Here is a 25,047-nt window from a genome sequence, read left to right on the forward strand (position 1 = left end):
CAACCTAGTGAACTAAAGACTATTTAACTGAGCCTTGTTTTGAGGTTAAAGTTATCGAGTCCTAACATAATAACTAGGCTGTAACTGATCAGACTATCATGTCAGCAGTAAGAACCCGAACACGAACCCAACACGATGGCGACAAAACATCGTCAGCCTCAGAATCCACCCCCTTTCATATACACCACCCTACAAGTGGTTGGTCTCTGACATGGCGAGGTACCAGATCACCTACTAATCCACCCTCACGTCCACCATCCAGGTTTAATACTCCTGGAAGGAGATTAGTGGAGGATTCTGACCCCGAAGAACCATCAGCTTACCCTCAGAATCCACTCGCTGTACCAGCAAACTTCAACCAGAGGTCCACCCGTTCGCCAACACCACAACTACCAACTATGCCTAATACCCCAAGCCCTCCCCCTAGGTCACCACCTGGCGAAACCATACCAGACACTCCGACACCTCCACCATCCCCTCCCTTCCGGAATATCACCAACATGGAACGATACTCTTCTGAGTTTGTATGGCGGATGAATTGGCCGCAGATCCTACTGAGTGACAATCCCGACGCTCCTTGCAGGAACATATGGCGAATGATAAGGAATCGATACGCCTCTATTGCTGCCCAGCCATACCCCACCCCTGCTACTAATCCACAGACACAACCACCAACCCAAAGATCCTCTCCTGAGTCTTCGTTAAGAAGAACCCAGAGATACGAAGATCTGAGCCAGTTTTTTCAGACCAAACCTACAGGAGCATCTCAGGGCGACAGTAACAAGGAACAACCATCAAGCTTACCCATGGAGACCTTGATAATCCCACCTAGGTCTTCTCCCAGCGACGAAGTCGTGTTCAATACCAACGATAGGCGATCTGGGGACATAGGAAACGATCGGAGCTTCTGATTGTATCCTCGTGGCTATGGTTCCCAAGAAGATGTTGAACAGACCCTGCTGGATGTAGTGAATGTATCACATTACATATGAACTGTCTGATCCATAGACAGGAAGTAATAACATACCTTCAAGTCTTTCAGCGATTTATTCAAGTGCCACCTGAGGACCTTCCATTATACGCATTGGAATATCTATCGGATGCTGCCAATCACAAAGAGTTAGTGAGATTTCTTCGATACGTCCAACAACCTGAAATAAGAAGTATAATCAGTGATATGTCAGGTGGAGACGAGCTGGACTTACTACTCTCACCCTCACAATGAGTCTCCACAATGGAGACAGAGGAAGAGATTGTTGGAAATATAGGGAATACCGATGAACAGATCACTGAGGATAGGCAATGTCGGTTGTTACTCAATAAAATAGATCGAACGGAATACTTATGGCGAAGCAGCCTGCGTGACAGTTCACCTACACAAACTACCTATGCCAGACCCTATAACCCTGAGCCTCCTTCGACAGTTGAATCCTATTTATCCCCACTGCCAGGAAATCAACTACAAGCCCAAGTCTTGGGTCAACTGAGGCAAGAACGATCTCGTGAAGAGAACCGTTCGAATTGAGGATCGAACATATCGAATCCTCGCATGCCCTATGAAACGAACATGGTTACGTCGCACAAAGCGATTGTTTTGAATCCTAAGACTAGCCCACAATCTCCTGGTAAACACCACCATGTCATCTACCTGTCCGATTCTGACTCCGATGTTGAAAGTGCACACCCTAGGCAGGGCGTCCGATTCGCAACAGATACTCCAATGTATAGAGAAGTCACCCCATCAGCCACTTCTTCACGGCACCCTGGTAGTATTCAGAATGCAGGGTATCAATATACTCCACTGTGTGTAATAAATGTCACCCCCAAACCCGAATCTGAAAAGGAAAATCAAAGTGAACAAAAACAGAAGGTAAGAAGAGACACACCTAGGCCTCGAAAAACTCTAAATCACCCTCCAAGAGCCCCCGCCAACCTCAAGAGCTTGAAGTTACCAATAATCGACATAGTAGATGAGGATGGAGAAAGGAGACATCGAAGTCAGAAAGACGGATCAGAGAATGTGACTCAAAGTGACAATTGTGTACATGAGGCACTGGTTATACCGGGATTTGTCGCAACCAAAACAGATGGGAACCAACTTCCCAAAGAGACAGAATCCGAACTACCGGAGCCACGAGGTGACGCTTTGCCCATGGCACAGCCACCTAATACATCTTTACCCCTTACGCCCACCATCATCCATACTCCTCTTCTCAATCGTGATGCTCCCCCCCATCTACCTCCCAAATCAAGCGTCAAAATTCAAGATGCAGCTTCTGAAGAGGAAGAAGAAGGAAACAGAAGTGAAGAGCGTATGAGGAAATGGAAAGAGAAAGAAAAATGGAAACAAGGTGCGTCCCCAATACGACCAGCTCACTTCGATGAAGTACCAAGTTGGAGAAGGCGTTTGGGTGTGGCCAACTCCAGAGGAGATGTTTCACACTGGGCGTTTCAACCAACTCAAGAATTGCAACAGGTGATTCAACAGGCTAACAAATCAGTTTCTATTCCTCCCCAACCCTTCACTCTCCAGCTCTAGTGCAGAAGGAACCCGTAAAGGAGTAGAAGCCGCTGCATCTCCATCCCCGCCACCACCTCCACCACTGTTACTGCCGACAGCATCGGTAGCATCCCATCAGTCACCGCGAGCTCATTTTGGTCACGGATTAGTTCCGAACCAATTTTCTAATTCCTACAGCTTTGCGCCACAAGGATACTTCAGGACACCAGTGTATGGGTTAGTCCCACCACCAGTAGTACCTCCTGCCAGGGATGACTGACCTGAACCTCCAAACCCATCAGGAACCTCCTACCCCTTACCTCCAGTTGGACCTCCTCAACCACCTCCGCCGCCTCCACCATTTGGATACGGCCCACCCGGATCTCCAGGACCTCCAGGACCACCTGGACAACAGAACCAGCACCCACGAGATGATGACGCCCGATTGATTCATGAAGCAGTTAATCGTGAATTGAAATTCAAGATCAAGAAACTGCACGAATTCGATGGATCGAAGCGGGACAAATTTTGAGGGTTCATAAGCGATTGCATACGTATGTTTGTTGCCAAACTGCATATTTACATTGCTGATCAGGAGAAAATACAGTTCGCTTCCTCATACCTCTCTGGTGCAGCTTCTCGCACCTTTCAGAACTGGGTAGAGAAAGAGATGAATAATGGAGATTATAATCTAGCATTACATAGTTGGACGGACTTTGTATCAGCATTAAGACGATTATTCGGCGTATTCGATGAAGAATTACAGGCACAGGCCGCCTTGGATAAAGTGATTCAAAAATGGAATGAAACGTTCGCTGAGTTTTTGGTACGCTTCGAGGATGCCTCTCTACTTACAGGTTACAATAACAACACATTAAAGTGGAGGCTAGTAGCCCAGATTCGTAGGGATCTGCGAGATTGCATCACCTATGTAGAAGGGGTCCCAGCAGTGTATTAAGACGTAGTGCAAAAACTACTCGAAATTGACGGCACATGACAAGCATTTTCGGACATTGGATTCAATAATCGGTATTGATCTACATCTAACTATCAGGGAACTTCTTCTAATTAAGGAACAAACAGAACTACTAACTCTCCAGCCCAAAATTCGAATACGCAAACCAATAATCAACGAGGTGTACGCACAGGGAACAAAGCTTACAACAATCCCAAGACTCCTGGTGCAGCACAAGGGAGATTAGCCCAGGAAACCGCCCAACAACCCTTCATGAGAATTTCCCACCAGGAAAGGGAACGAAGAATGACCAATAACCTATGTTTTAGGTGCGCTCAACCCAGTCATTTTGGAAGAGACTGTAACAATCAACCAGTCAGTAGTCCAAACCAAGCTACTGGACGAGTTGGAATTATACTAGAGGAACAAGAAGAAATACTCGCCTACGCTTTCGATGAAAACGGAGAAGCACACCTCATCGAAGAAGAAATGGATGAACATATACTCAACGATGAAAACGATGATCCGCTGCTGGGAAACATCGAGGGGACTCAGAACCTCGAGGAGGGGGAGAACTGAGCCCCAAAACGTTTCTACCCCCCTCAAAATTCGAAAACATTAACTCTGACACTAGTACACCCTGTGGGAAACGCAGCGTCGAGCATGTCTCCATGCATGCCATGATATCAACCCCTACAATTACATTTAAAACACCCCCCTATGAAAGCTACGACCAAGCCTACATCCCGTCGTTGTCAGACAAATCATTCATCATTCAAACCCACCTCACCGACGTCGAAAATCCCCCACTTCCTACCCTCATTGACAGTGGTGCCTCTCGTCTATTCATAGACAAGTCGATCGCCTGGCAATTTCCCTATAAAACACGCCTATTAAGCAAACCAATAGTCTTGAAGATGTTTGACGGTCAACACACATCTGCAGGACTTATCACGCGTGCTTTAACCACCGATCTGGTATTCAACGATGGCACCAAACATGAAAACAAGAATTTCCTTGTCACCACCCTACACTCGTCAGCTCGGATCATGTTAGGTTTACCATGGCTATGAAAACATAACCCGCCAATTGATTGGACCAATCTAACCATCTCCCTTAATGGTACAGCTACTCTCACCACTACCTCCATCGGATGAGTAACCTTCGGTGTTGAAACAACACTCTCAAGAGATTCGGACTCTCCTAATGAAGACCACTGGCACCCCCCCATATTAACTTCATCAGCGCTCGGAACTTCCTTGAGCTTATTGAGGAGGGCTGTGACGCTTATGTACTCAGGATTCAACCGATTTCCGACAAATGGGAGGAACTCCAGGAGTCAGCCATGCAAGCGAATGCTCAGGAGAAAGGAACAGCCGCCCTCATGACACCTAAAGAACGACAGAAGTTCGAAAAAGTCGTACCTAAGCATTACCATGCATTTGACAAGGTGTTTTCAGCACACGAAGCAAAGGCCCTGCCAAAACACTGACTCTATGATATCAAAGTTGAGACAATTAACAACCAATACCCTCCAATAGGACGAATCTACAATATGTTGGAAATGGAACTCGACGCATTAAAAAATCATATCGACGATATGCTCAATAAGGGCTTTATACGACCATCAAACTCCCCCATCGGTGCCCCTGTCCTCTTCGCTAAAAAGAAAGATGGGACCTTACGATTATGCATCGACTACCAAGCTCTAAACTGACTCACAAAACGGAATAATTACCCCATCCCTCTCATCGGGAACCTTATTGATCGTCTCCGAAAATCAACTATCTATACCAAGCTAGATCTACGGGCAGGATATCATAATGTCCGGGTCGCAGAAGGTCATGAGTGGAAGACCGCTTTTAGGACGCGATACGGGGCCTTTGAGTACCTAGTTATGCCCATGGGACTCACTAATGCGCTGTCCGTATTCCAACAATTTATGAATGAGATTTTCCATGACATGGTAGATCTCAATGTCATTGTATACTTAGATGACATACTAATTTATTCCAAATCAGAGATGCAACATATCAAGGACATTAGCAAAGTATTAAGTCGCTTGGAAAAGAACGACCTTCACCTTAAACCTGAGAAATGCGAATTCCATACCATCTCAGTCGAATACCTAGGCATAATTGTAACACCTAACGGAGTACGAATGGATCCAAGGAAGGTAGAGATGATCCAAAACTGGCCCGCCCCTACAAATGTTAAAGAGGTGCAATCGTTTCTTGGATTCAGTAACTTCTACGGACGTTTCATTGATAATTACTCAGGCATTGTGAAACCCCTCACCACCCTCACATCAAAAAAGAAGGTGTGGGATTGGACCCCTCAATGTCAGCGAGTGTTTGAACTTCTCAAGAAGGCATTCACTGAGGCTCCTATTCTACACCATTTCGATCCCCTACACCCTATCGTTGTAGAATCGGATTCATTGGACTACACTATTGCTGCCATAATCTCCCAGCATCAGCCAGAATCTCAAGAAATACTTCCCGTAGCGTTCTATGCTCGTAGTATGAACCTGGCAGAGTTAAACTACAACATTTACGATAAGGAGTTATTGGCTATAGTGGAGTCATTCAAACAATGGCGAGCATATCTAGAAGGCGCCAAGTTCCCTACCCAGGTCTTCACGGATCATAATAATCTGCAGCATTTTATGACAACAAAGAAGCTCAGTCGAAGGCAAGCGCGCTGGTCAGAATTTGTTGGAATATTTATTACATCTTCTCTTCTATTTCTACTTTATGATTGTTATCACCATCCTATATGCACACCTCTTACTACTATCATTCTGCAGTTGACCACAGTCATGCGCAGCAATCTGCAGCAGCACAGACCATACGGTCTTATCTATATTTACCTACTGGACTCAGTATATAAGATGTAGCTAGTCTACCTCAATCATTATCAGTTCTACTCCCTTCACCTGTAGTGAAGCCTCTGGTCATCTTTCCACCTGTAGTGGAAACCTCTTAGCTGCTAAGACTACCTGCTGTAGTCACTCACAAGAATATCTCTTTATTCTTCTCACAGAATTTCTGTCTGGCTTCGACTTTGTGATAAATTATCGACCTGGAAGATTAGGTCTCAAACCGGATGCTTTAACCCGACGACCTGATGTCTACCCTAAAAAGACCTTCCGGGACACCGCTAATGCTGCGAATAACAAGGTTCTTATTCAACCAGAACAGTTAGTAGCTACTTTAGCCACCAATTTAATCCTAAACAAAGATCTTCTTGTCAAACTCATCCGTGAAGCCCCGGAGGATGATCATTGGAAACACGCTCAAGATTGGATGATGGAAAACCCAGACGGACCTTACACATTTGAAAATGGTCTACTACTTCGGTCTGGTATCATCTATGTTCCTAATCACAAAGATCTCCATGTAGACGTGATGAAGTCTCACCACGACCACAAGCTCCGTGGTCACCCCGGTATCACCTCCACCCTTAAACTCACCCTTCGGATGTTTTACTGGCCAAAAATGCGAAGGGACATTAAAAAGTATGTTCTTTCATGTCAACCTTGTAACCATACTAAGTCAGTTCGGCACAAGCCATACGGATATCTCAAGCCACTCCCACTCGCCCAATGGCCATGGCTTTCGATATCGGTGAATCATATTGGAGAACTCCCTGAATCAGCAGGATATAATGCTATCTTCATAGTGGTCTGTTGACTATCCAAGCAAGCAATATTTGTAGCGTGTAACACAAGTGACACAGCGGCCGATTTAGCACAACAGTTCGTGCAACATGTCTTCTCACTGCCCGCTGATATCATCTCTGATCACGGATCCACCTTTGTATCAAAATTTTGTCAAACTCTTTGTAGGATCTTGGAGGTTCGCACTAACCTTTCTACTGCCTACCACCCACAAACAGATGGACAGACGGAACGAACGAATCAGACACTAGAGCAATATCTACGGCTCTTCGTAAATTACAACCAAGATGACTGGGAGCAGTATCTGGCTCTAGCAGAATTCACGTACAACAATACCCCTCATTCCACTATCAATATGACGCCGTTCTTTGCGAATAAAGGCTACCATCCTCGTTTAACATTCTCGTACGATGGAGTCTCAAATCATTCAGCATTAGAAGCCACAAGAGATCTAGATGACATGCATGCCTACCTCTGAGAACAGATCACCCTTTGTCAACGAATATTCGAAATCATACCAAGATGCGAAACATAGCAAGACTCCTCAGGAATTCCAGGTTGGTACAAGGGTATGGCTGGACACCCGTAACCTAAAGACAAAACGGCCAGCTAAGAAGTTTGATTTCAAGTGTGCAGGACCCTACGAAATAACCAAAAGAGTTTCAACTCATGCTTATAAACTCAAACTACCCGTTAGTCTACAAGGGGTACACGATGTATTCCACACCAGCTTACTATCGAAGTATGTACCAGATCCCTTTCCACAACGACGCCAACCGCCCCCTCCTCCCATTGAAATTGAGGAAGGTGTTCCCGAGTACCACATTGATGCAATTCTAAATTCACGAGGTTCTGGAAAAACCCTGAAATACCATGTACGGTGGAAAGGGTATGATCTGGACGAGGATACTTGGGAGTCTCTCTCAAACTTGGCCGGTGCCATTCGGTCTGTTCGAGAATTTCATTGAAGACACCCGAACAAACACGCCCCTCCCAAGAGTGAGCTTAGGGCTCTAGAAGACACTTACCCACAGGATTCTGATGACTCTGACAATGAAGACGACCTCCTGTCTAAATCACTTCCAAAACATCGACTAGAGAATAGAAATTCAATCACCTCAGCGCCCCCAGGACCCTCCGATCAAGCTCTTAATCCCCCTGTACGATGTTCATCGAGAAATCAACAAATAACATGAAAATAAATAATGTACACAGTTACTTAGGAGTGGGGATTTGTGATACTGCCATTTAATAAGTTCTACAACAACCATCTACTGAGAACCCCCACCTCCATTTGAAGTAAGTCAGACCAAAATTCAGTGTAACCGATAAAAAGACCTACCGTTGGAAACCACCGATATGTTGTTACTCCAATCAGAAACTCCAGTGCTAGGCATTCCAGTGGAAGGATAGGATACAGAGGTTGCAGACCCATCGGAACTGGAACGGTTACCCAAGAATAACCAAACAGGACCCGCATTAACGGTGAAAGGCCACTGAATCGTGGGGTTGAATGCCCTGGACATACGGCATCAATAATCAAAAGTAATCAGAATACAGATGGACCTACCGAATACGTGCAAAGGTCTCATGAATGGTCGGAACCTGGTAGCCATGGGTGCTCTTCCTAATGTTTCGGTCCCAAACTGAAGATTCAGAAATGTTGCCAACAATGTCCTGCGAGGCCTTTTTGATTTGATCCAATAACTTAAAGCAATTGTCAACCATGTTAACAACGCAACAGATGGTGTCATTACACTCCGGAATACGCGCACGATTGTTGGGAATGTTTTTGTGAGCAAAAGAAGACAAAATTTCAGCACGGAGTTTACTGAGGCTCTGGTGAACCCCCGGGAACATAATCACAGCATTCCCTCACCTTCCCCTCAGTGCCTCACGAGCCAGCGAACTCGCTTTATGGACTAGGCCCGTATACAACTGTTGTTGACAATCTGGACTAAGTGTCATAATCCCAATTACATGAATATAGCCACACAGGAAAGACATACCGGCTTGAGAGTTCAGCTCCCCAATTTTTTGTTTCAACACCGATACTTCCTCTTTTAACCTCACTACCTCTTGTTTCGAGGCGACATCCTGCTGTCCTACCGATTGGATGAGCCGTTTCAGGACCAATATTTCATGGTTCGCTGTTTGAGCCTTCCCATGGCTATCAACTGCTGCCTTCCTATGAATCTCCAAAATCCTATGGTGAATCGTGTTGTTAACATATAGCAATTGTTGGGATTCGCAGTATGACTAAAGGAAACTCACTTTTTCCCCACCTCAACGCGTGCATCATGGACTTTCACATTGTGCTTGAGACGTTCGACGTCGCTATGAAAAAGAGTAATGACGGTGACTCAGAAATAGCAGAAGAAACAATCCTTACCTATTCTTTTCATCGACGACAACTTGTAGGCTGGAAATAGACTCTCCAAGAGCCCTTAACAGAGCTACCAAATCCTTGTTGAGTGAGGATCAACTCTCGATTAGCGTCATAGCATCTGTACGAAGCCTTTCAGAATCAGGATGTCAATACTTTCTTCCGGGAACAAAACATGAGGAATAGCCTACTGCTTCGATGAATACGGATTGGCTAGCATCATCGGGGTGATGACTGCTTCACTAACATCGATCATAGGAGCGAAGAGGAGGGATTCCTGAGAAGCAGAAGAGTTGTTGTTGGTAGACATAACGATGTATGAAGACTTGAGGTGTATTCAATTCTGAAGGATGTATGATGTATCAAACCCCTCTTTATACCCCAGCAAACCAACTAATAGCCTGACCCGCCCCCTTACCACACACTCTTTAGCGGTGACTCTTGGTCAACGGATGCAACCACTTGATTTCCTCACAGTCTTCCTGCAATTATCACACCAACAGCCGACATATCACTAACAAAGGAATTTCTAAACTAAGGTAACATGCGGCAACCACAGAATAGGCAACAATGACCAGGAATTCAGTGGATTGGTGCCTCGAGGAGGCAGAAATGTTACGATCCAAGCACCCAACATAAACGCTAGTCGCTTTGGCCAATCAAGCAATATCCGGAACTCCAAGTCTAGCATCACCAGATGCACATCCACGCCGAAATTACCGATAGGACCGACTCAATAACAATGAAATCTCAATTATCATACCTAAAACCTGTTTCCCATGGCCTCAAGGCCTAATCTCTGTTCACCGAAGAGATTCGTTATAGTCTTATAAGTCCCGTTGACTCAAATCTCTCACTCTACTCTACTCTGACTACGAATGACTCGTATTTCTTGTCAAATGTGTGCCCAGCTGTCAAAATCCTTATTTCTCATTGGTAGAAATACACGAGTTTACCGAGAACTGCTGCCAACATTCAAGGCATGACTATTCTCTCATGTTCCATTCAGAATAATGACAAATGGTTAACTTTAGAACCTTCAAAAGACCCACCTACATTCCTATGGCACACATATAATGACATCGTACCCATATATATCTGACTCGATAGTGACTCACTATTATACAAATAAATACATACATAGTAGCATATAAATACATACATAGTAGCATATAAAAACCAAGAGGTTTCGACACAAAACCTCAGCCTAGGTATTTTCTAACCCTCCATAACTCCATAACCTACCTACTAAATCATCTCTCTCTGTAGTAATTAAACTCTGGATATCTTATTCACTGTTTTCTCACTACAACGAAACTATTAACCTATACAATTTTAACTCACTGTTTATCAGTAATTCCAGTACTTAGTACTAGAATACAATAGACATTAGCTGCTACATTTTACTTCTGACCATCCTAAGCAACCTAGTGAACTAAAGACTATTTAACTGAGCCTTGTTTCGAGGTTAAAGTTATCAAGACCTAACAAGTCCATGATGCACCCGCACTATGGCCCATTGATTATAAGAATCCGACGGGTATCCCTTTAGCCATAGATTCATCTTGGCAAGGTGTAGGCTATTGTCACAAATCATTCACTTTCCAGGGCATGTCCAGCTGCAAATAATCCCCAGAAATCGATTTTTGGGCATCCTGGACATCCTTGCCATTCTAGAAACCTTGACATTTGGTCATTCACAGTCATTCCAGTCATTTACAGTCATCCCATGGTTATTCCATCTTATTTCCTATTGGCTAAGTCTTATCCCCATGTAGATAGCTCAGTAGTATATAAACCCACCATGTATCTAGCTTTTTCCCCAGCCTTGTAATTTTTAACCCTCCGTTTGTGTTTTGTCTCTTGTGCTTTCTGCTTTTCTCTCTCTCTTCTCAGTGTTCCTAAGTGTTCCCCCAAGTATTCCAGTGTCCTCAGCCTCAGTATCTTTTCCAGTGTGCTACAAGCACTTCCAAACTCCCTCCCAGTATTCTCCAGCAAGTGTTTACTTTCAAGTAAATCTTGTTGCCTCGGCGGTCCCTATCGTTTAGCTTGCCACATGAGCCTTAAAACTCCACTAGTTGGGTGCAGTGGTTCTAAGGTTGAACAGTTCGTTACAGCTATTACTTGTATCAAGTAGACCCCAAAAACCCAAAAATGAAATTCTACAATTACTTTGGGTCTATAACATTCAATGAGAGAGAAGCATGCTTCTCACAACCAAAAAGAGAACTCTATGGCTTACTTATTGCGCTATGGGCATCAAAGTATCAGACTTTTGGATGTAGACTGTTGACAGTAGAAACGGATGCCAGCTACATTAAAGGAATGTTGAACAATCTGGATAGTGCTCCGAACGCTAGCATTAACCAATGGATAGAAGAAATCAGACTCTATCATTTTGAACTAGTTCATATTAAAGGACTTGTACATGGTCCAGATGGACTTTTGAGACCTCCTCCTGGTGGGATATCTACGCCTAGACCAGAAGGATGGGAAGAATTTCTGGTCGACGACGATGGTCAACCAGTAAAGTTTTGAATGGGAGACGGAATTGAGGATGAACCTTTTGACATTGATACGTTCAAGGATGATATAGATCTGCGGTCAGGTTATTTGGTTTCATTAGCTGAGAAAGAACCAAAGTTGGCTACATCTGTCTTTTGCTATTTAGGAGACTTATGGTCTGCCATAGATGAAGCAAACTTTGTAGATAGGATATGAAATTGAGCGCTACAGAAACCTCCAGACTATGTTTCAACATTTTTGAAGCAAGTACCAGTGGTCCCGCCCACCGTAGATGACAATTGGAATGAGTCTCATCCATATAAGCCTATACATGAATATACGAATGAGATTAAAAAGTTTGATGAGAAAGTTCCTCAAATTGAAGAGTGGCTTCTAGATCCCGAAGCGGATTTTGTATGTGAGTTGCCTAAAAACGAAATGAACAGTTTCATTACATTGAGATCAAAGTTCTTTCTAGACCCCAATGGGAGACTGTACAAACAATCTACAGATGGTTCTATGCAACATAGGTTGTATGTAGTTCCTGATAAGAGGATGTGGATGCTCATAGCAAGTCACAATCATCTAGGACACAAAGGAATGTTTGCGACTAAGTCGATCATGGAGAAACAATTTTGGTGGCCACATATGGATAAGGACATAGATTGGTTCGTCCATAGCTGTCAAGAATGCCAGGATCAAAGGCTTGATCTGTTGAGAATACCACCAGTGGTTACTCATACTCCGTTGCTGTTCCAAGTGATCCATGTAGATGTTTTGAGTATGACTCCCGCTAGCAACAGTTGCAAACTGATTGTTCATGGACGATGTGCACTATCCAGATGGTCTGAAGCAAGGGCTATTCAAAGTGATACAGCTAGAATACTTGCAGAGTGGTTCTTTGACGATATCATTAGTAGATGGGGTTGTCCCGAGGAGGTTGTTATGAATAATGCACCACAAATGATTGCTATGGCAAGGTGGCTTATGGACAAATATGGGGTCCGTAGCATTAAGATTTCACCATACAATTCTCAAGCAAACGGAAAGATTGAGAGAGCGCATTTCGATCTATGGAGCGTGCTTTCGAAAGCTGTAGCTGGAGACCTTGGAAAATGGTACTGGTTTTTGAAGCATATTTTGTAGGCGGACAGAGTAACAACTAGGAAAGACCTAGGTTGCTCCCCCTACTTCTTTGTTACCAGTGCGGAACCTATACTACTGCTTGATATTGTGGAATCTACGTGGCTAGTAAAGCTACCCAATAGGTTTCTATCACGAGAAGAGTTGATTGGCTTTCGAGCGCAAGCTCTAGCTAAACACAGAACACATGTAACAGCTATGCGAGATAGAATTACAGAAGAAAAGCGTAGACGCTTGATCAAGTACAAACGGGAATATATACATACTATAAAACCCTTGAACTTTGAACCCAGAGACTTGGTTCAAGTATGGAATACCGCTATTGAAAAGAACTTGGATAGGAAAATTTTCCCTAGATACTTTGGGCCTTGCGTAGTCATTTGACAAACTAAAGGTGGTTCTTATATCTTATCGGAAATGGATGGAACATTGCTATGGTGAAAATATGGGTTAAAGAGTGATCTACGGGAAGATACACTACTGAATAGACTCCATGGGAGCACCTGCATCCGCCTCAGTAGGCTGGTTTGTAGACCTCTCCTGTGCTGAAGTTGACAAAGCTGACTGTTTGGCGGAAAGGGCAAGGTGGGAAAGGACTAGCTGATTTGCCTCAATGAGTTTTTCGTAGGCTGCCTGGTACACTGCTCCTTGGTGAAGGATCGAAAAGGCCGATGCATTGACTTCCGTACGGAGGAGGGTCTGAATGGCGGTGAGGTCGGACGCAGAAAGGGAGTCCATACCAAAATAAGCCGGCATGCTGGCTATGACCTTGAGTACAGAGAAATGTGTAGACTCTCTTCATTTCTTCTCCTCTGTCCAACAAGTTGTCATAAGTGATGCTACGGCCACAAATAAAGAGAGGATGGGTCCATGGTGGACACTCACCCTCAGATTTGGGTGTAAGGTCTATGCCAGTCTTATAAGACTATGACGAATCTCTTCGGCAAACAGAGATTAGGCCTTGAGGCCATGGGAAACAGGTTTTAGGTATGATAATTGAGATTTCATTGTTATTGAGTCGGTCCTATCGGTAATTTCGGCGTGGATGTGCGTCTGGTGATGCTAGACTTGGAGTTCCGGATATTGCTTGATTGGCCAAAGTGACTAGCGTTTATGTTGGGCACTTGGATCATAACAGGATTTCATCTTGAACCTCTCAGACAGCTTCACAAGCTTCCTCATTCATTTCAAATGGTACAAAAGCTCCAGTGAGCTTATTCAATGGTCTTGTCTTCTTAGCGTAGTCCTTAATGAACATGCGCATTTGTCCTGCAATTCCCAGAAATGATCGAATACCAGTTTTACTTCTGAAGTTTTTCGGATCCTGAGAGAGAACAATCTCTGCAAACTTCTCTACAGGTTTTTCACTGTTGTAGGACACTCTATGACCTACTACCATTCCTTCAGCACAATAAATGAAAGCTTTCGGACCTGAGAAGGTACCTCCTGCATACTTCATTCGCTGAACTATTTGATTCACATTCTGTAGATGCTCCCAAACAAATCTACGGATGCCTGGATTCTCAGGGATCACCTCATAGCCTCCGTCAGGCAACTCATATCTAGTACTAGGTCCTCATATAGGTATGTCGTCAATGTATGGTCTAGTAACGTGAGGAATTTCTTCCCGTAGAATGTATGTTACATCCTCATGAAACAAAGGGACTGAATTAGTCCATCCCATAGGTAGTTTCACTAATCTATAGGGACCAAAGGGCATTTGGAATGTAGTAAAGTCTCTTGATTCTTTGTCGATAAGCCTTTCATCATAGCCAACCCAAATGTCTAACATTCCTATACATGCTCATCCGGAAAAGCTATTAGCAATCTCAGCTGTTCCAGGTGGAATCCCAGAATGCTGAATCGTGACTGCATTCAATGGTTCTCACAAATGAACCAGCTGTAGACTCTTTTCATCTTTCTTTAGTACCATGAACCACTTCAATCAATACGACGACGTAGTAGGTTCGTACACTCCTACTGCGATTTTGTCTTTCAAGATCTGGCAGACTTCTTCGTAAATCCCAGGTGGAATAGGGATATTATGCTCAACCCAGGGCTTGTGAGGCAACACTGGAAACTTAATCAGCGGTAAGAAATCTGTTTGAAATGATCCACCTTCATCTGCACTCCAAGCAAATCCTTTCTCTTGGATTTTCATCAGATGGTGTACTAACTTCATTTCTTCAGGCCACAGAAAGCCTTCATTATGATTCTTTTCTATGATTTCCTTATGTTCTTCTGTATACCGTTCTCTTGGACTGAATTCAGGAGGGTGCAGCGATAGTACTGGCATCCATTCAAGCAGTGTTGCGTCTGTTTTGCGCAATACTATAAAAGACTTCAATTTTTGCCCTTAAGAAAGAAGAACAGATAATATTTAGTGGAATAAGAGGACTAGAGATAGCCCGATCTGCTAGTCAAAACCCTAGACCTCTGTTTGAAGGAAATTGAATAGAGAGAGATCTTCGAGAAGAGCGATCCAAAACCTGTAGGACTTCGAGAAGACAGCTATTTCCAAACCTTCTATGTTCATTGGCCTCTCTGCCTTCAGTAACATGTTTTGGGTAATCAAGGGATATTATACTATTTTGTTTTACTTCTATTATATATCAAGGAAAACAGATTACAGACAGATTGTTAAGACATTAACAGATATTAGAGCAAAGTTAGAGATCTGGGATTGAAAACTTCTGAATAAGATTAGATTACTCAGAGATAGGATAAGAGAAGTCAGATAAGAGGAGATTAGAAATAGTCTGAGGGAAAGTGTTTTCAGACATTGAGCAGATTAGGAGAACAAGAGATATGAGATTCATTCGATCATAGCAGCGGAAAGATGTGGAATGGAAAGGAGCGATCAAATATGCAGACCATGCATCCGACTTCAGACCGGAAGAAAGAGGGGCTTGGACCTACAAGGATTGCACATGGTAGAAACCGAGAAGACTGAGAAGAGCGAGGGAAGAAGAAGATTATACTCAAAAGCGACGAAGAAATGGCTGAAGAAGGAAATTCAATGTCTATTCCAATTCTTTTCTCATGTAAATCAGAGATTCAGTAGAAAATCTGTTTATTATTTACTTTTCATATTTTCTAGTTCTCAAGCGGTATATAAGGAGCCCTGTAAAAGCTAGGATTCTTTAGTTAGTATTACCCACATTGTACGATTAAGCAGGAACTCTCGAAGTGATTGAATTTTGCCCTGACTCTGTCAGTGTGTATTGGTTTTATCAGAACACAGATTTGGAATTTGGTTAAGTCCACTTGGGGACTTTTATCAGATTTGGTATTTGGTATTTGGAATAGTTCACTTGGGATCTTTAGGCACTTGGGCCACAACAGATTGTTCGATTTTCATAAGCCAAAGGAGGCTTCAGACTGTTAGATTCATATAAATATAAATAAAAACAGATTGGTAGTAGAGAATTCTACTATCTTGAACCAGACTTTACAATCAGAGTTAGTTTTGTCTTCATCTCAAGAGATCAAAGAAGGCATAACCTTCGACAAGCCAAACTTTCGGACCCTGCTTTAGAGAATACTGAAAGCAATAGATTGTTGATCTATCTGCTTGGTGTGTTTTTCTTGCATTAGTGGATCCCCAGTAATAGTCCTAAGAACTTGGAATTCTTCTGGCATCTTAGCCAATTGTGGTTGGACTTTAAGCGCTACTGGCTTGTATTTTCTGTAGACCGACTGAACTGTATGTTTTCCAAGCGCCGTAGCACCTTGGGAAATGTAGTTCTCATGCTCTATTGATTGCGAGTTACTCAAGAATGTGCTATATAAATTTGTAGGGAGACTTTCTCTTGAAAGCTCTCCTTCTAAGTCATGTAGAGTAAGCCCCATCTCTTGTACGCACGCATCAAGTTCGATAACGTAGGCATTGAGAGATTCCATAGACAATAGAATCTCATCTATCGGGGTTTCGCCCGTATAAAGGTCCTTAGGAAAGTTGTCTATAGTCCCGTGGACTTGCAACCATCTTTCCTTATGAAAAGCTAGTTCATTGAACAAAGTCTTTCCACGTTTCTCGGGGTCTACAGCTGTTTTCTCAAGAATGACGGCGTAGATATTACTACTTGGGGTTTTGGTGGTATTTTTATTTTTTTAGGGTCCTCCGGTCTCCTCTGGGTATCTCGAGATCTATCTCTCTTATCTGAGGAGTCCATCATTGGACCTTTTAGTTTTTTGAGCTGTCGCCCAACTGGTGACGAGTCTCTACCTCCAAAGCAGCAATTCTCTGCAGCAAAACTTCTATCATAGGCACAGATTGACGGTCTGGCAGATCATCATCAAGATCCAAGTCTCCTTGCAAGAAGAAACTGGTCTTTTCAGCACCCGGCCATCCCTTCTCTCTAGCGATAGCTCTAATTCTGTCTGCTCACGATTCTTTCTTCACTGGATCAGGTGGTGGGAGGTTATTCCCACCGTACATCTCCAGCCTATTCATATGTTCATTCTTAACTATCCACTTTTTCTGGGATAGTGGATGACTCTCTGTCGCCAAAAAATTGTCTAGGATTTTCTAAATCCCTGATGTCGGAGTTTGAAAAATATTTAGCTTTAGTTTGTATCCCCGCCGACCATTTGTAATTAGGAAAACCTAGGTTACTTGGCATGATGGATGACGACAACGACGCCCTACTCCAACTCTTACTGCTGAGCGACAATACACGCCTTGCAGAAAATGAATGTAGTTCCTGCATTCTCCTTCTTGTTGCTTCATTTCTTGGTTATGGAGCCCTCGAAGCACAGTGCCTACATGCCGAACGACATGTGAGAACATGGCTTTACCTTACATGACCTGAGTTACTACCCAATCCCCAACAGGACACACCCTGGCAGACTTTATACCAAAGTCGGAATGACCGAGCATTCATTACAACTATGGGGTTTGATGTAGAAGCATTTCACAAAATTCTATGGGCCGCGTTTGAAGATTTATGGGAGTTTAATGCAATTCCATGGGGAGATGTACCTTCAAATGCGGTGCCACGCACATATCATCGCTCACTCGATGCAATGGGGCACTGGGTCTTGCTCTTCATTATCTCAGCTCCACTGTACCAGATGTTAGCCTCATGCAAATATTTGCCCTCGTTCCATCCTTAATATATATCATTTTCCCTTCGGATTCTTTTGATGGTGTTGAAGAACATGGATGAAGCCCAGATGACCTGGCCTCAAGGTGACAAATTTGTGGAGCTTGAGAGTCTAGTGGTTGAAAGACATCCATTGCTCATCGGTGCATTTGGAGTGGTTGATGGTCTCAAAATTCCAGTTCAGGTGTCATATACAGATGATGAGATGGAGAATGCAACTTACAATGAATGGTTACATGAACACTTCATTAACAATGTACTTGCATTTTCACCCAAAGGTACCGTACAAGTTTAGTCCTTGTTGACTTCAGAATCCTCATATCTAGATAGGTGTTATCATTGCATGTACACTCAATGCACCTGGAAGCTGGCATGATTCGAGTGTTGCTAGGCCAATTTATGATAAGCTATTGAATCACACGCCTGATGGCTACTATCTTGTCGCTGACACTGCATTTCCTCGTGGTGCTGACAGCATTTCGGGAAAGATTTGGGCACCAGTGAAGGATGGTACACACTTGCGCCAAGCCGCACAGGCTCGCCAACAGCTTCTGGATTTTGATAATGAGCTGCTCTCCTTCAGACAAGCTGCAGAATGGGGGATGCAGACCATGCAAGGAAGTTTTGGCTGTCTCCATGTGCCAATGAAGGCTGGCGATCATGAAGGGGGAGGTGATTCATTAGAGATATGTTTCCGACTTTTCAATCTATGTGCACGATGCATTGGGTATAACCAGATACGGAGTGTCTACATGCCAATATGGGTAGTGAATGAACAGGAACAAATCTGGAAGGATTTCGAGAATGTGGTTTTTGGGGAGCAGCGCAGGCAGGATAGAGTCCGACGATTTTATCTAGATCAAGGGAGTGTTGTCTAAACTATGTATAGTAGGTAGTAGGAGAATATAAATGAGGGGTGATGATATGTTTTGAGCAGTGGGTGTATAAGCCTCAAGCAGAATGAGAGGTAGAAGGACCTAGAAAGGTAATTTAACAACTGGAATGCTTGGTGAGTATACAAATCATACCTGGTTCTTCAGAAAAGACATGGCATGTTCCAGGTGTGTCATATGACTTGTCTTGGAAGAAATTCTCTCGAGTACCATCACTGTCATAGGGATCCAAAAATGTCGTGGCTCATCCACCTTCAGGGTAGTAAGTCTCACAACACATGCGAGATGGCATGGGGATGTTGCATTGTTGCATCATCAAGGCCTGCATCTCAGCTCGTGACTCTGCCCGATCGGCACGTCACTGCTCAGAGGCAAGTTCTTGACGAAGGTTATCAAGCTATCATTGTAGCTCCCAAACCTTGAAAATGATTGGTAAGCTCTTTACCTGGCTGTTAAGCATGATGAGTTGGCTCATCTGCACAGTATTGGCAGATTGAGCCTCATCGCAAGACTTCTGCAGTTCTGGGTTCAGGGCCGTTGTCATGGTGGAAAGGAAATCGCAAGTCGTCGAGACACGGCGACGTTCAGGTGCAGCGCCATGCTGGGCAACAATGCCTTGTGCCTGAGTCATTGTAGTGTCGAGCCTGATCTAAGCATTGATCAAAGTTAATGACACCCATTGAGTAAGGATAATGTGTATACCTTCTTCCGGGGAGGTACATTCTCCATGTCTTCTAAGTCATCTTCCAGTTCATCCATGAACTCTTCATCGTCGAGGTCCCATTAATAACGCTTGGAACACCCTACTAATGGGACTGGAAAACACACCTCAAGCACGAAGTGCACAAACCAACCACACTAAAAGAGTGTTCTTAGAGTAGGGGGTGGAGGTCGGTATTCTAAGGCTTTAGTTTGCACTAAGAGGCACTAAGAAAGAGAGAATATGGGGATATTCGGTTTTTAAGGTTCAATCAAGGTTCTATTCCTTCTTATCAAATGACAAGACAAAACACTAATTCAATATTTCAACAATAAGGATTCAACAAAGCTTTTCTCAAGACTTCGCGAACTTCAAGTTCAAGTTCAAATTTCTGATCAAGTCCAAATGCAATTGACTTCAAAATCCAAGTTCAATTCCAATAACAATCCAATCAAATCCAAATTGCAATAGGTCCAAATCAATCCAATCCAAACACAGAACACCAAACTTCGACGAAGTGAGGGGCAAAGGTAAAATCCTTGAGCTAGTCCTAGTAGGTGAACTGTGTCTCCGCTCGTAGGCTGCTGGGGGGAAATTTCCTGCTACCCTCCCTCCTTATATACACTTTTTGAAATAAAAATCATAAAAGTCCGAGATATGTAGTAAACTTGAGAATAATAATAAAATCCCTTTCAGTCAAACAGAAACTCGCCTAATCAGGTATAATGCCAGAGATTGTGCCAGAAACCATGAATAAAAATAATAAGCCAAGAGTCCCCTGTCTGTATTCATGTTATGCTGACAGAGCCTAGACTTCCTGAGGTCTCCGAGTTGCCCATATATCCTTGGAAACATATCTCCTATGTCACCATCGTCCTGATGTCCTCTAAATAAGGAAAAGAACCAGTCACCGCTCATGACATATTTCCTGTGTTCCTGTCTCCAGTAACAACCGTCATGTCAACCTCATGAGGTCCAGATTTCCTTTATTCCGGAATGCTGTAATCCTTTCCTTTTCCTATGACTTCATGGGAATCAGATATTTCTATCCTAAGTCCACATGTAGGTCCTTTGTCTGATATATCCTTCGTTATTTCCTTTAAGTCTGAGTTGTCCAACAATACTTCGTGAAGTTCAAGTAAAGTGTTCAATAAATTACCTGTGTTCGCCCCAAGCATTCCGCAAGTAAGATGAGGCCTTCTATTCAAAATACGAAGGTTTTTAAGAGGCTGCTTCTTGAAGTTTCTACCATTTTTGAAACCTCACTAAGTCTCTTGTCTTTCTGATTCTGTACTTTTCGTACTGCTAAAGTCTCACATAGAGGCTTGTGCTTTGACTAGTAGTTTGGGCTCACCCTAGTCCTACATTCCCTTATTTTATAACTCAAATGTTAATAAAATGATTAAAAATATGCATATTAAGGCTAAATCTGATTTTCAGTGTGATACCGGTGTCCATGGCAACGAATCCAACTCTTTATGAATGAAAAGCACTCTTCTGTAAGATTCAGGTCAGGTGAATATGGTGGGAGATACACCAATTTCACACGTCTATAAAATATATTGAGAACTGTAGTAGGCGAAGAGAAATGTTATGTACCTCTCCGAGCACAATGCCTCCACTTCTGCTACATGGTGTATTCAGCAGTTGTCAACAACAAGCATGCTTTGAGGTGCCAGGTACGGGTTCATGTACGGTAGAAGCCCCTCAAGCCATTTCACAAATTCCTCGCCATTATATCCACCAAGCTTGACATGGCTGTAAAGAAGTCCATCCAGCATCAACAGTAATTGCAGGGAGGATTGAATATCTAAATGCAGTGTGAATACCAATTCAAGAAGCGCTGCATGGCAATACCTTTTACCCCAAGCAAATCTTGCCCATTTTTGTGCCCAAAGACTCCTTACTGACCATCCATGCTTCCTGTATGTATACAAGATGTTGACAGCTGACTCGTCTGCAGTAACAATATAGTTGGCAGGGTATTGACCTATGTCAGGGTAAACTCATTCCTTCTGTCTTGACACCACCCTTGCGCAATCTGGGATAGCTGCAGACAATTGTCAAAATGTTGAAAATGTATACTTGAATGGCAGACACACCTTCTTTGCACTGAGACCTAGCCAGTGTAATGTCCGTGATAAGGTTGCCAGTGAGACATCAACCCCATGCTTTTCCATGAGCTCTTCTTGCAGTTCATCAAGGTAGATGTCTGGTGAATGCTCAATAAGAGCCAGCATGAACTATGTATGGAGTCGGTTTCAAAAACAATGAAGGTATTTTTTTTGTATGGGTACCTTTGTGTTATCAGGACTCAATATAGGTGCCCATCCCTTCCCTCTATAGTCTCTGCATACCTTGCCAATCTCTTTGTATGTTTTCCTGACATGTTGCACAACCCAAACTGGCATGTCCAGATCAACTGCAATTTATGTTGAGCTCTTCCCAAGGATTTCCATCTGATAGAGAACACGGTGCTTCAGATCTCGTGAGTAATGACGACGAAGAGGAATGGCTTTGGATTTATGAGGCATAGTGCAGGAATGAAGAGAAGAGACTATCCAGGGGTGTCACTTAGCAGGCACAAGAGTGGAAGGTTCAGTCAGAAAGGAAACATAATCCCCTCAGCAAGTTTTCCCATAAATGTGTGATCCAGACGATAAGATAACATGCCCAGCACCAGGCACATCACCAACACATGCAACATCCTTTTTCTTCCCTCGATGGCGAGCTAGGAGGGTCAACAATCACGGCTAAGGTCTGAAAATTAGTCAGTATATTTCCCACTATATCTCAAGTATACCTTCTGAATCTCTGTGATTTGATCCTCCTCTAGCCCTTTTAATTTAAGATTCAGATTTATTCAATATCAAAAGTTGGAACTAGTAGAGATGTAGATACACCATAGTAGTGTTCTCATGAGTTTGGGCCAGTGCCGGTTTGTAACCGAACTGCAAACTGAATTGCTGAAATAGTTCCATAAACGGTTTGCCGAAAAAACCAAATATAGAACAGTTTCGGCCCAAGGAACCCTGTTTTCGAACCACGTGACCCAGTGGGTCACTTGCACCTATGAGTCACAAGAAATGTCACATCATTGTCACATCAAAGTGGTGCCATTTGCCATCATTTCACAAAAAGTCAGCAAAAAGTTTAATATATTTGTCTGAGGAAATTTTACTCAGGAATCGCAGAATCCAAGAGCACCCTCTTGCTCTTCCTGCAGCTCGAGCATTTCTGCTCGGGAACAAAGACGAAAAAGAGGAAAATTTACATCATGCACATATATATATCTAAGTCGTATAGAGTCATATCGAAGCCGACGCTGGTGACACCGGTGGCGCCGTCGGGATCATGCATCTCGGCAGATGCAGGTGTCACACATTTACGGGAAAACTTGCTGGGTGGATTATATTTCCTCGGTCGGAAGATTCGGTCGGAAGATTCGGTCGGAACATGAAAATTTGGTCGTGCGGGAAAAAAAATCCGCTCGCGCCCAGAAAAGTTAGCAACAGCCTATCACACCGGAATTACCAAAAAATAACCTCGACTTATTTGTCAATTGATTGTAGCTAAATCAGGTAATAGATACATATGATTGAAACATTGTTTAATACATGCCGAATAAGTTCGCTTGAATTATTAATTAATATCTACAAAATCAGGACTAGTTTCAGGTCTCCCAAAAGGAGAAATGATTTATAAAATATCGGTTGTATGGAAAAATGATCTGATTGTGTAGAAATCAGTACCCATTTCGGGTAGACTGAATACACTGATATTGGTCATCCCGAAAGCGATACTGATTGGGGGGATATCGGCTCGGCTGATGACTGCTCTGAAAGGGAGACAATCAGCCGGGCTTTCCCTCAATCTGAAAGTGGAATTGATTCTTTCACTTTCAGCTCAGTTGATTGCTCACTCCCACGTTTGTGCCCTGACACATCAGCGTCACAGTAGTGTGACTACTCACACGCAGTTACGGCTGTAACAGGATTATGTTCAACTGAACATCGAGAAAAGGTTCGGAGATTGTTACAGTGGGTGAATCACGTACGCCTTTGATGTCCCCTGTGTACGATAGGCGGACGGCCGTATACCTCACTTATTTCAGACATTTGGAATAAATATTCATTACTAAACGGATTCGAATAGAGCCTTCCAATTGACGTACCATCTTGATTTTTCTCATCCAAAGTGCTCCCATGAACCAGAGAGTATATCCCTACATCACCATTCGCCATCCATGGAGAAACGATGCAATAGCTATGCTGGAAAGGTTCTTCGGTAATTCTGAGAAATTGAAGGATATTTGGGTGTTTAAGCCATTGGTTTGATTTTCTATTTCGTGCCATCGTTCGCCACGTATATGCTTCCCTGTCATACCTAGCGAAGAGATACAGTGTTACCAAAGAATCCGAAGATTACAAACGATGCTATCAACATACCTCCGTCTATCTCTTTCCTCACGCTCCACTATGCTTAGTATTTGCTGCTCTTCATATGTTCATTTGCTGTATTGAGGTGTTATTATGACATCGTCGCGAACGACAGATTGCTGTAAATAACAATGAGCGTGAATTCAAGAACAGGAAACAATTGGAACCTACCAATTTAGGTACAGGGGACCCAACCATTCCTCTTTGCTTCACCCCTGGCCTCTCGTCGTTGAAGGCTGGTAAGGACGTGCGGCGACGTCATGAAGATAATTGTTGCCAACAATCTCACAAAGAGAATTGTCGAACGGGGTCACCTGAAGCGAACTCTCGTTCTCGTTCCCTTCGCAAGTCTTCAAAATCCCAGAAGGGTCGTTGTCGTGATAGCTTGCATAGACTTGGTGAATATTTGAGATCGTCAAAAATGTCTGGAACCAACTTGAATTTCGTCAGTAAAACCATACCCGAACTACCTGGTTGACAGTCGTCCTCGGTGCTGCTCGTCCTCGCCACCCACCACACCCGCTCCTCCTTGCATCGCCCTTGGAGCTTTGAAAAAACCGTTGCTGTTCGCCATTTCTACACGGCGTCGTACGGTTGAATCCTTGACGTCAAATAACACCTTACGTTCCGAAAAGTCAAGTCGGATTAGTGTTGGACAACAAAAGATGTTCATTACAACATACCGATCGCATGCGATGTACCCCAAGTTGTCAGTCCAATCCTAATTCGTCCTTGT

General features: G+C 43.4%; 6 protein-coding genes across 6 annotated transcripts; 4 read left to right on the forward strand and 2 right to left on the reverse strand.

Annotated features, from left to right (window-relative positions):
• Nucleotides 1-98: 98 nt before the first annotated feature.
• Nucleotides 99-911, forward strand: E1B28_005116 (uncharacterized protein; the record flags this gene model as incomplete). Its single annotated transcript, XM_043149660.1, has 1 exon — nucleotides 99-911. One exon carries the CDS (start codon nucleotides 99-101, stop codon nucleotides 909-911), a length of 813 nt encoding a protein of 270 aa, XP_043014267.1.
• A 656-nt stretch (nucleotides 912-1,567) lies between these two features.
• Nucleotides 1,568-2,539, forward strand: E1B28_005117 (uncharacterized protein; the record flags this gene model as incomplete). Its single annotated transcript, XM_043149661.1, has 1 exon — nucleotides 1,568-2,539. The coding sequence occupies one exon, from the start codon at nucleotides 1,568-1,570 to the stop codon at nucleotides 2,537-2,539; it is 972 nt and encodes a 323-aa protein (XP_043014268.1).
• Nucleotides 2,540-2,733: 194 nt separating this feature from the next.
• On the forward strand, nucleotides 2,734-3,032 carry E1B28_005118 (uncharacterized protein; the record flags this gene model as incomplete). Its single annotated transcript, XM_043149662.1, has 2 exons — nucleotides 2,734-2,737; nucleotides 2,803-3,032. The coding sequence occupies 2 exons, from the start codon at nucleotides 2,734-2,736 to the stop codon at nucleotides 3,030-3,032; spliced, it is 234 nt and encodes a 77-aa protein (XP_043014269.1).
• Nucleotides 3,033-8,408: 5,376 nt separating this feature from the next.
• Nucleotides 8,409-9,833, reverse strand: E1B28_005119 (uncharacterized protein; the record flags this gene model as incomplete). Its single annotated transcript, XM_043149663.1, has 9 exons — nucleotides 8,409-8,425; nucleotides 8,480-8,655; nucleotides 8,708-8,968; nucleotides 9,017-9,089; nucleotides 9,147-9,343; nucleotides 9,412-9,474; nucleotides 9,530-9,593; nucleotides 9,651-9,655; nucleotides 9,715-9,833. 9 exons carry the CDS (start codon nucleotides 9,831-9,833, stop codon nucleotides 8,409-8,411), a joined length of 975 nt encoding a protein of 324 aa, XP_043014270.1.
• Nucleotides 9,834-18,319: 8,486 nt separating this feature from the next.
• E1B28_005120 (uncharacterized protein) lies at nucleotides 18,320-19,157 on the forward strand (the record flags this gene model as incomplete). The annotated part of the gene is made up of 2 exons (XM_043149664.1): nucleotides 18,320-18,557; nucleotides 18,610-19,157. 2 exons carry the CDS (start codon nucleotides 18,320-18,322, stop codon nucleotides 19,155-19,157), a joined length of 786 nt encoding a protein of 261 aa, XP_043014271.1.
• Nucleotides 19,158-19,572: 415 nt separating this feature from the next.
• On the reverse strand, nucleotides 19,573-19,931 carry E1B28_005121 (uncharacterized protein; the record flags this gene model as incomplete). The annotated part of the gene is made up of 2 exons (XM_043149665.1): nucleotides 19,573-19,821; nucleotides 19,875-19,931. 2 exons carry the CDS (start codon nucleotides 19,929-19,931, stop codon nucleotides 19,573-19,575), a joined length of 306 nt encoding a protein of 101 aa, XP_043014272.1.
• Nucleotides 19,932-25,047: the final 5,116 nt, after the last annotated feature.

This window comes from Marasmius oreades, chromosome 2 (assembly GCF_018924745.1).
Source record: "Marasmius oreades isolate 03SP1 chromosome 2, whole genome shotgun sequence".
Taxonomy (NCBI): domain Eukaryota; kingdom Fungi; phylum Basidiomycota; class Agaricomycetes; order Agaricales; family Marasmiaceae; genus Marasmius; species Marasmius oreades.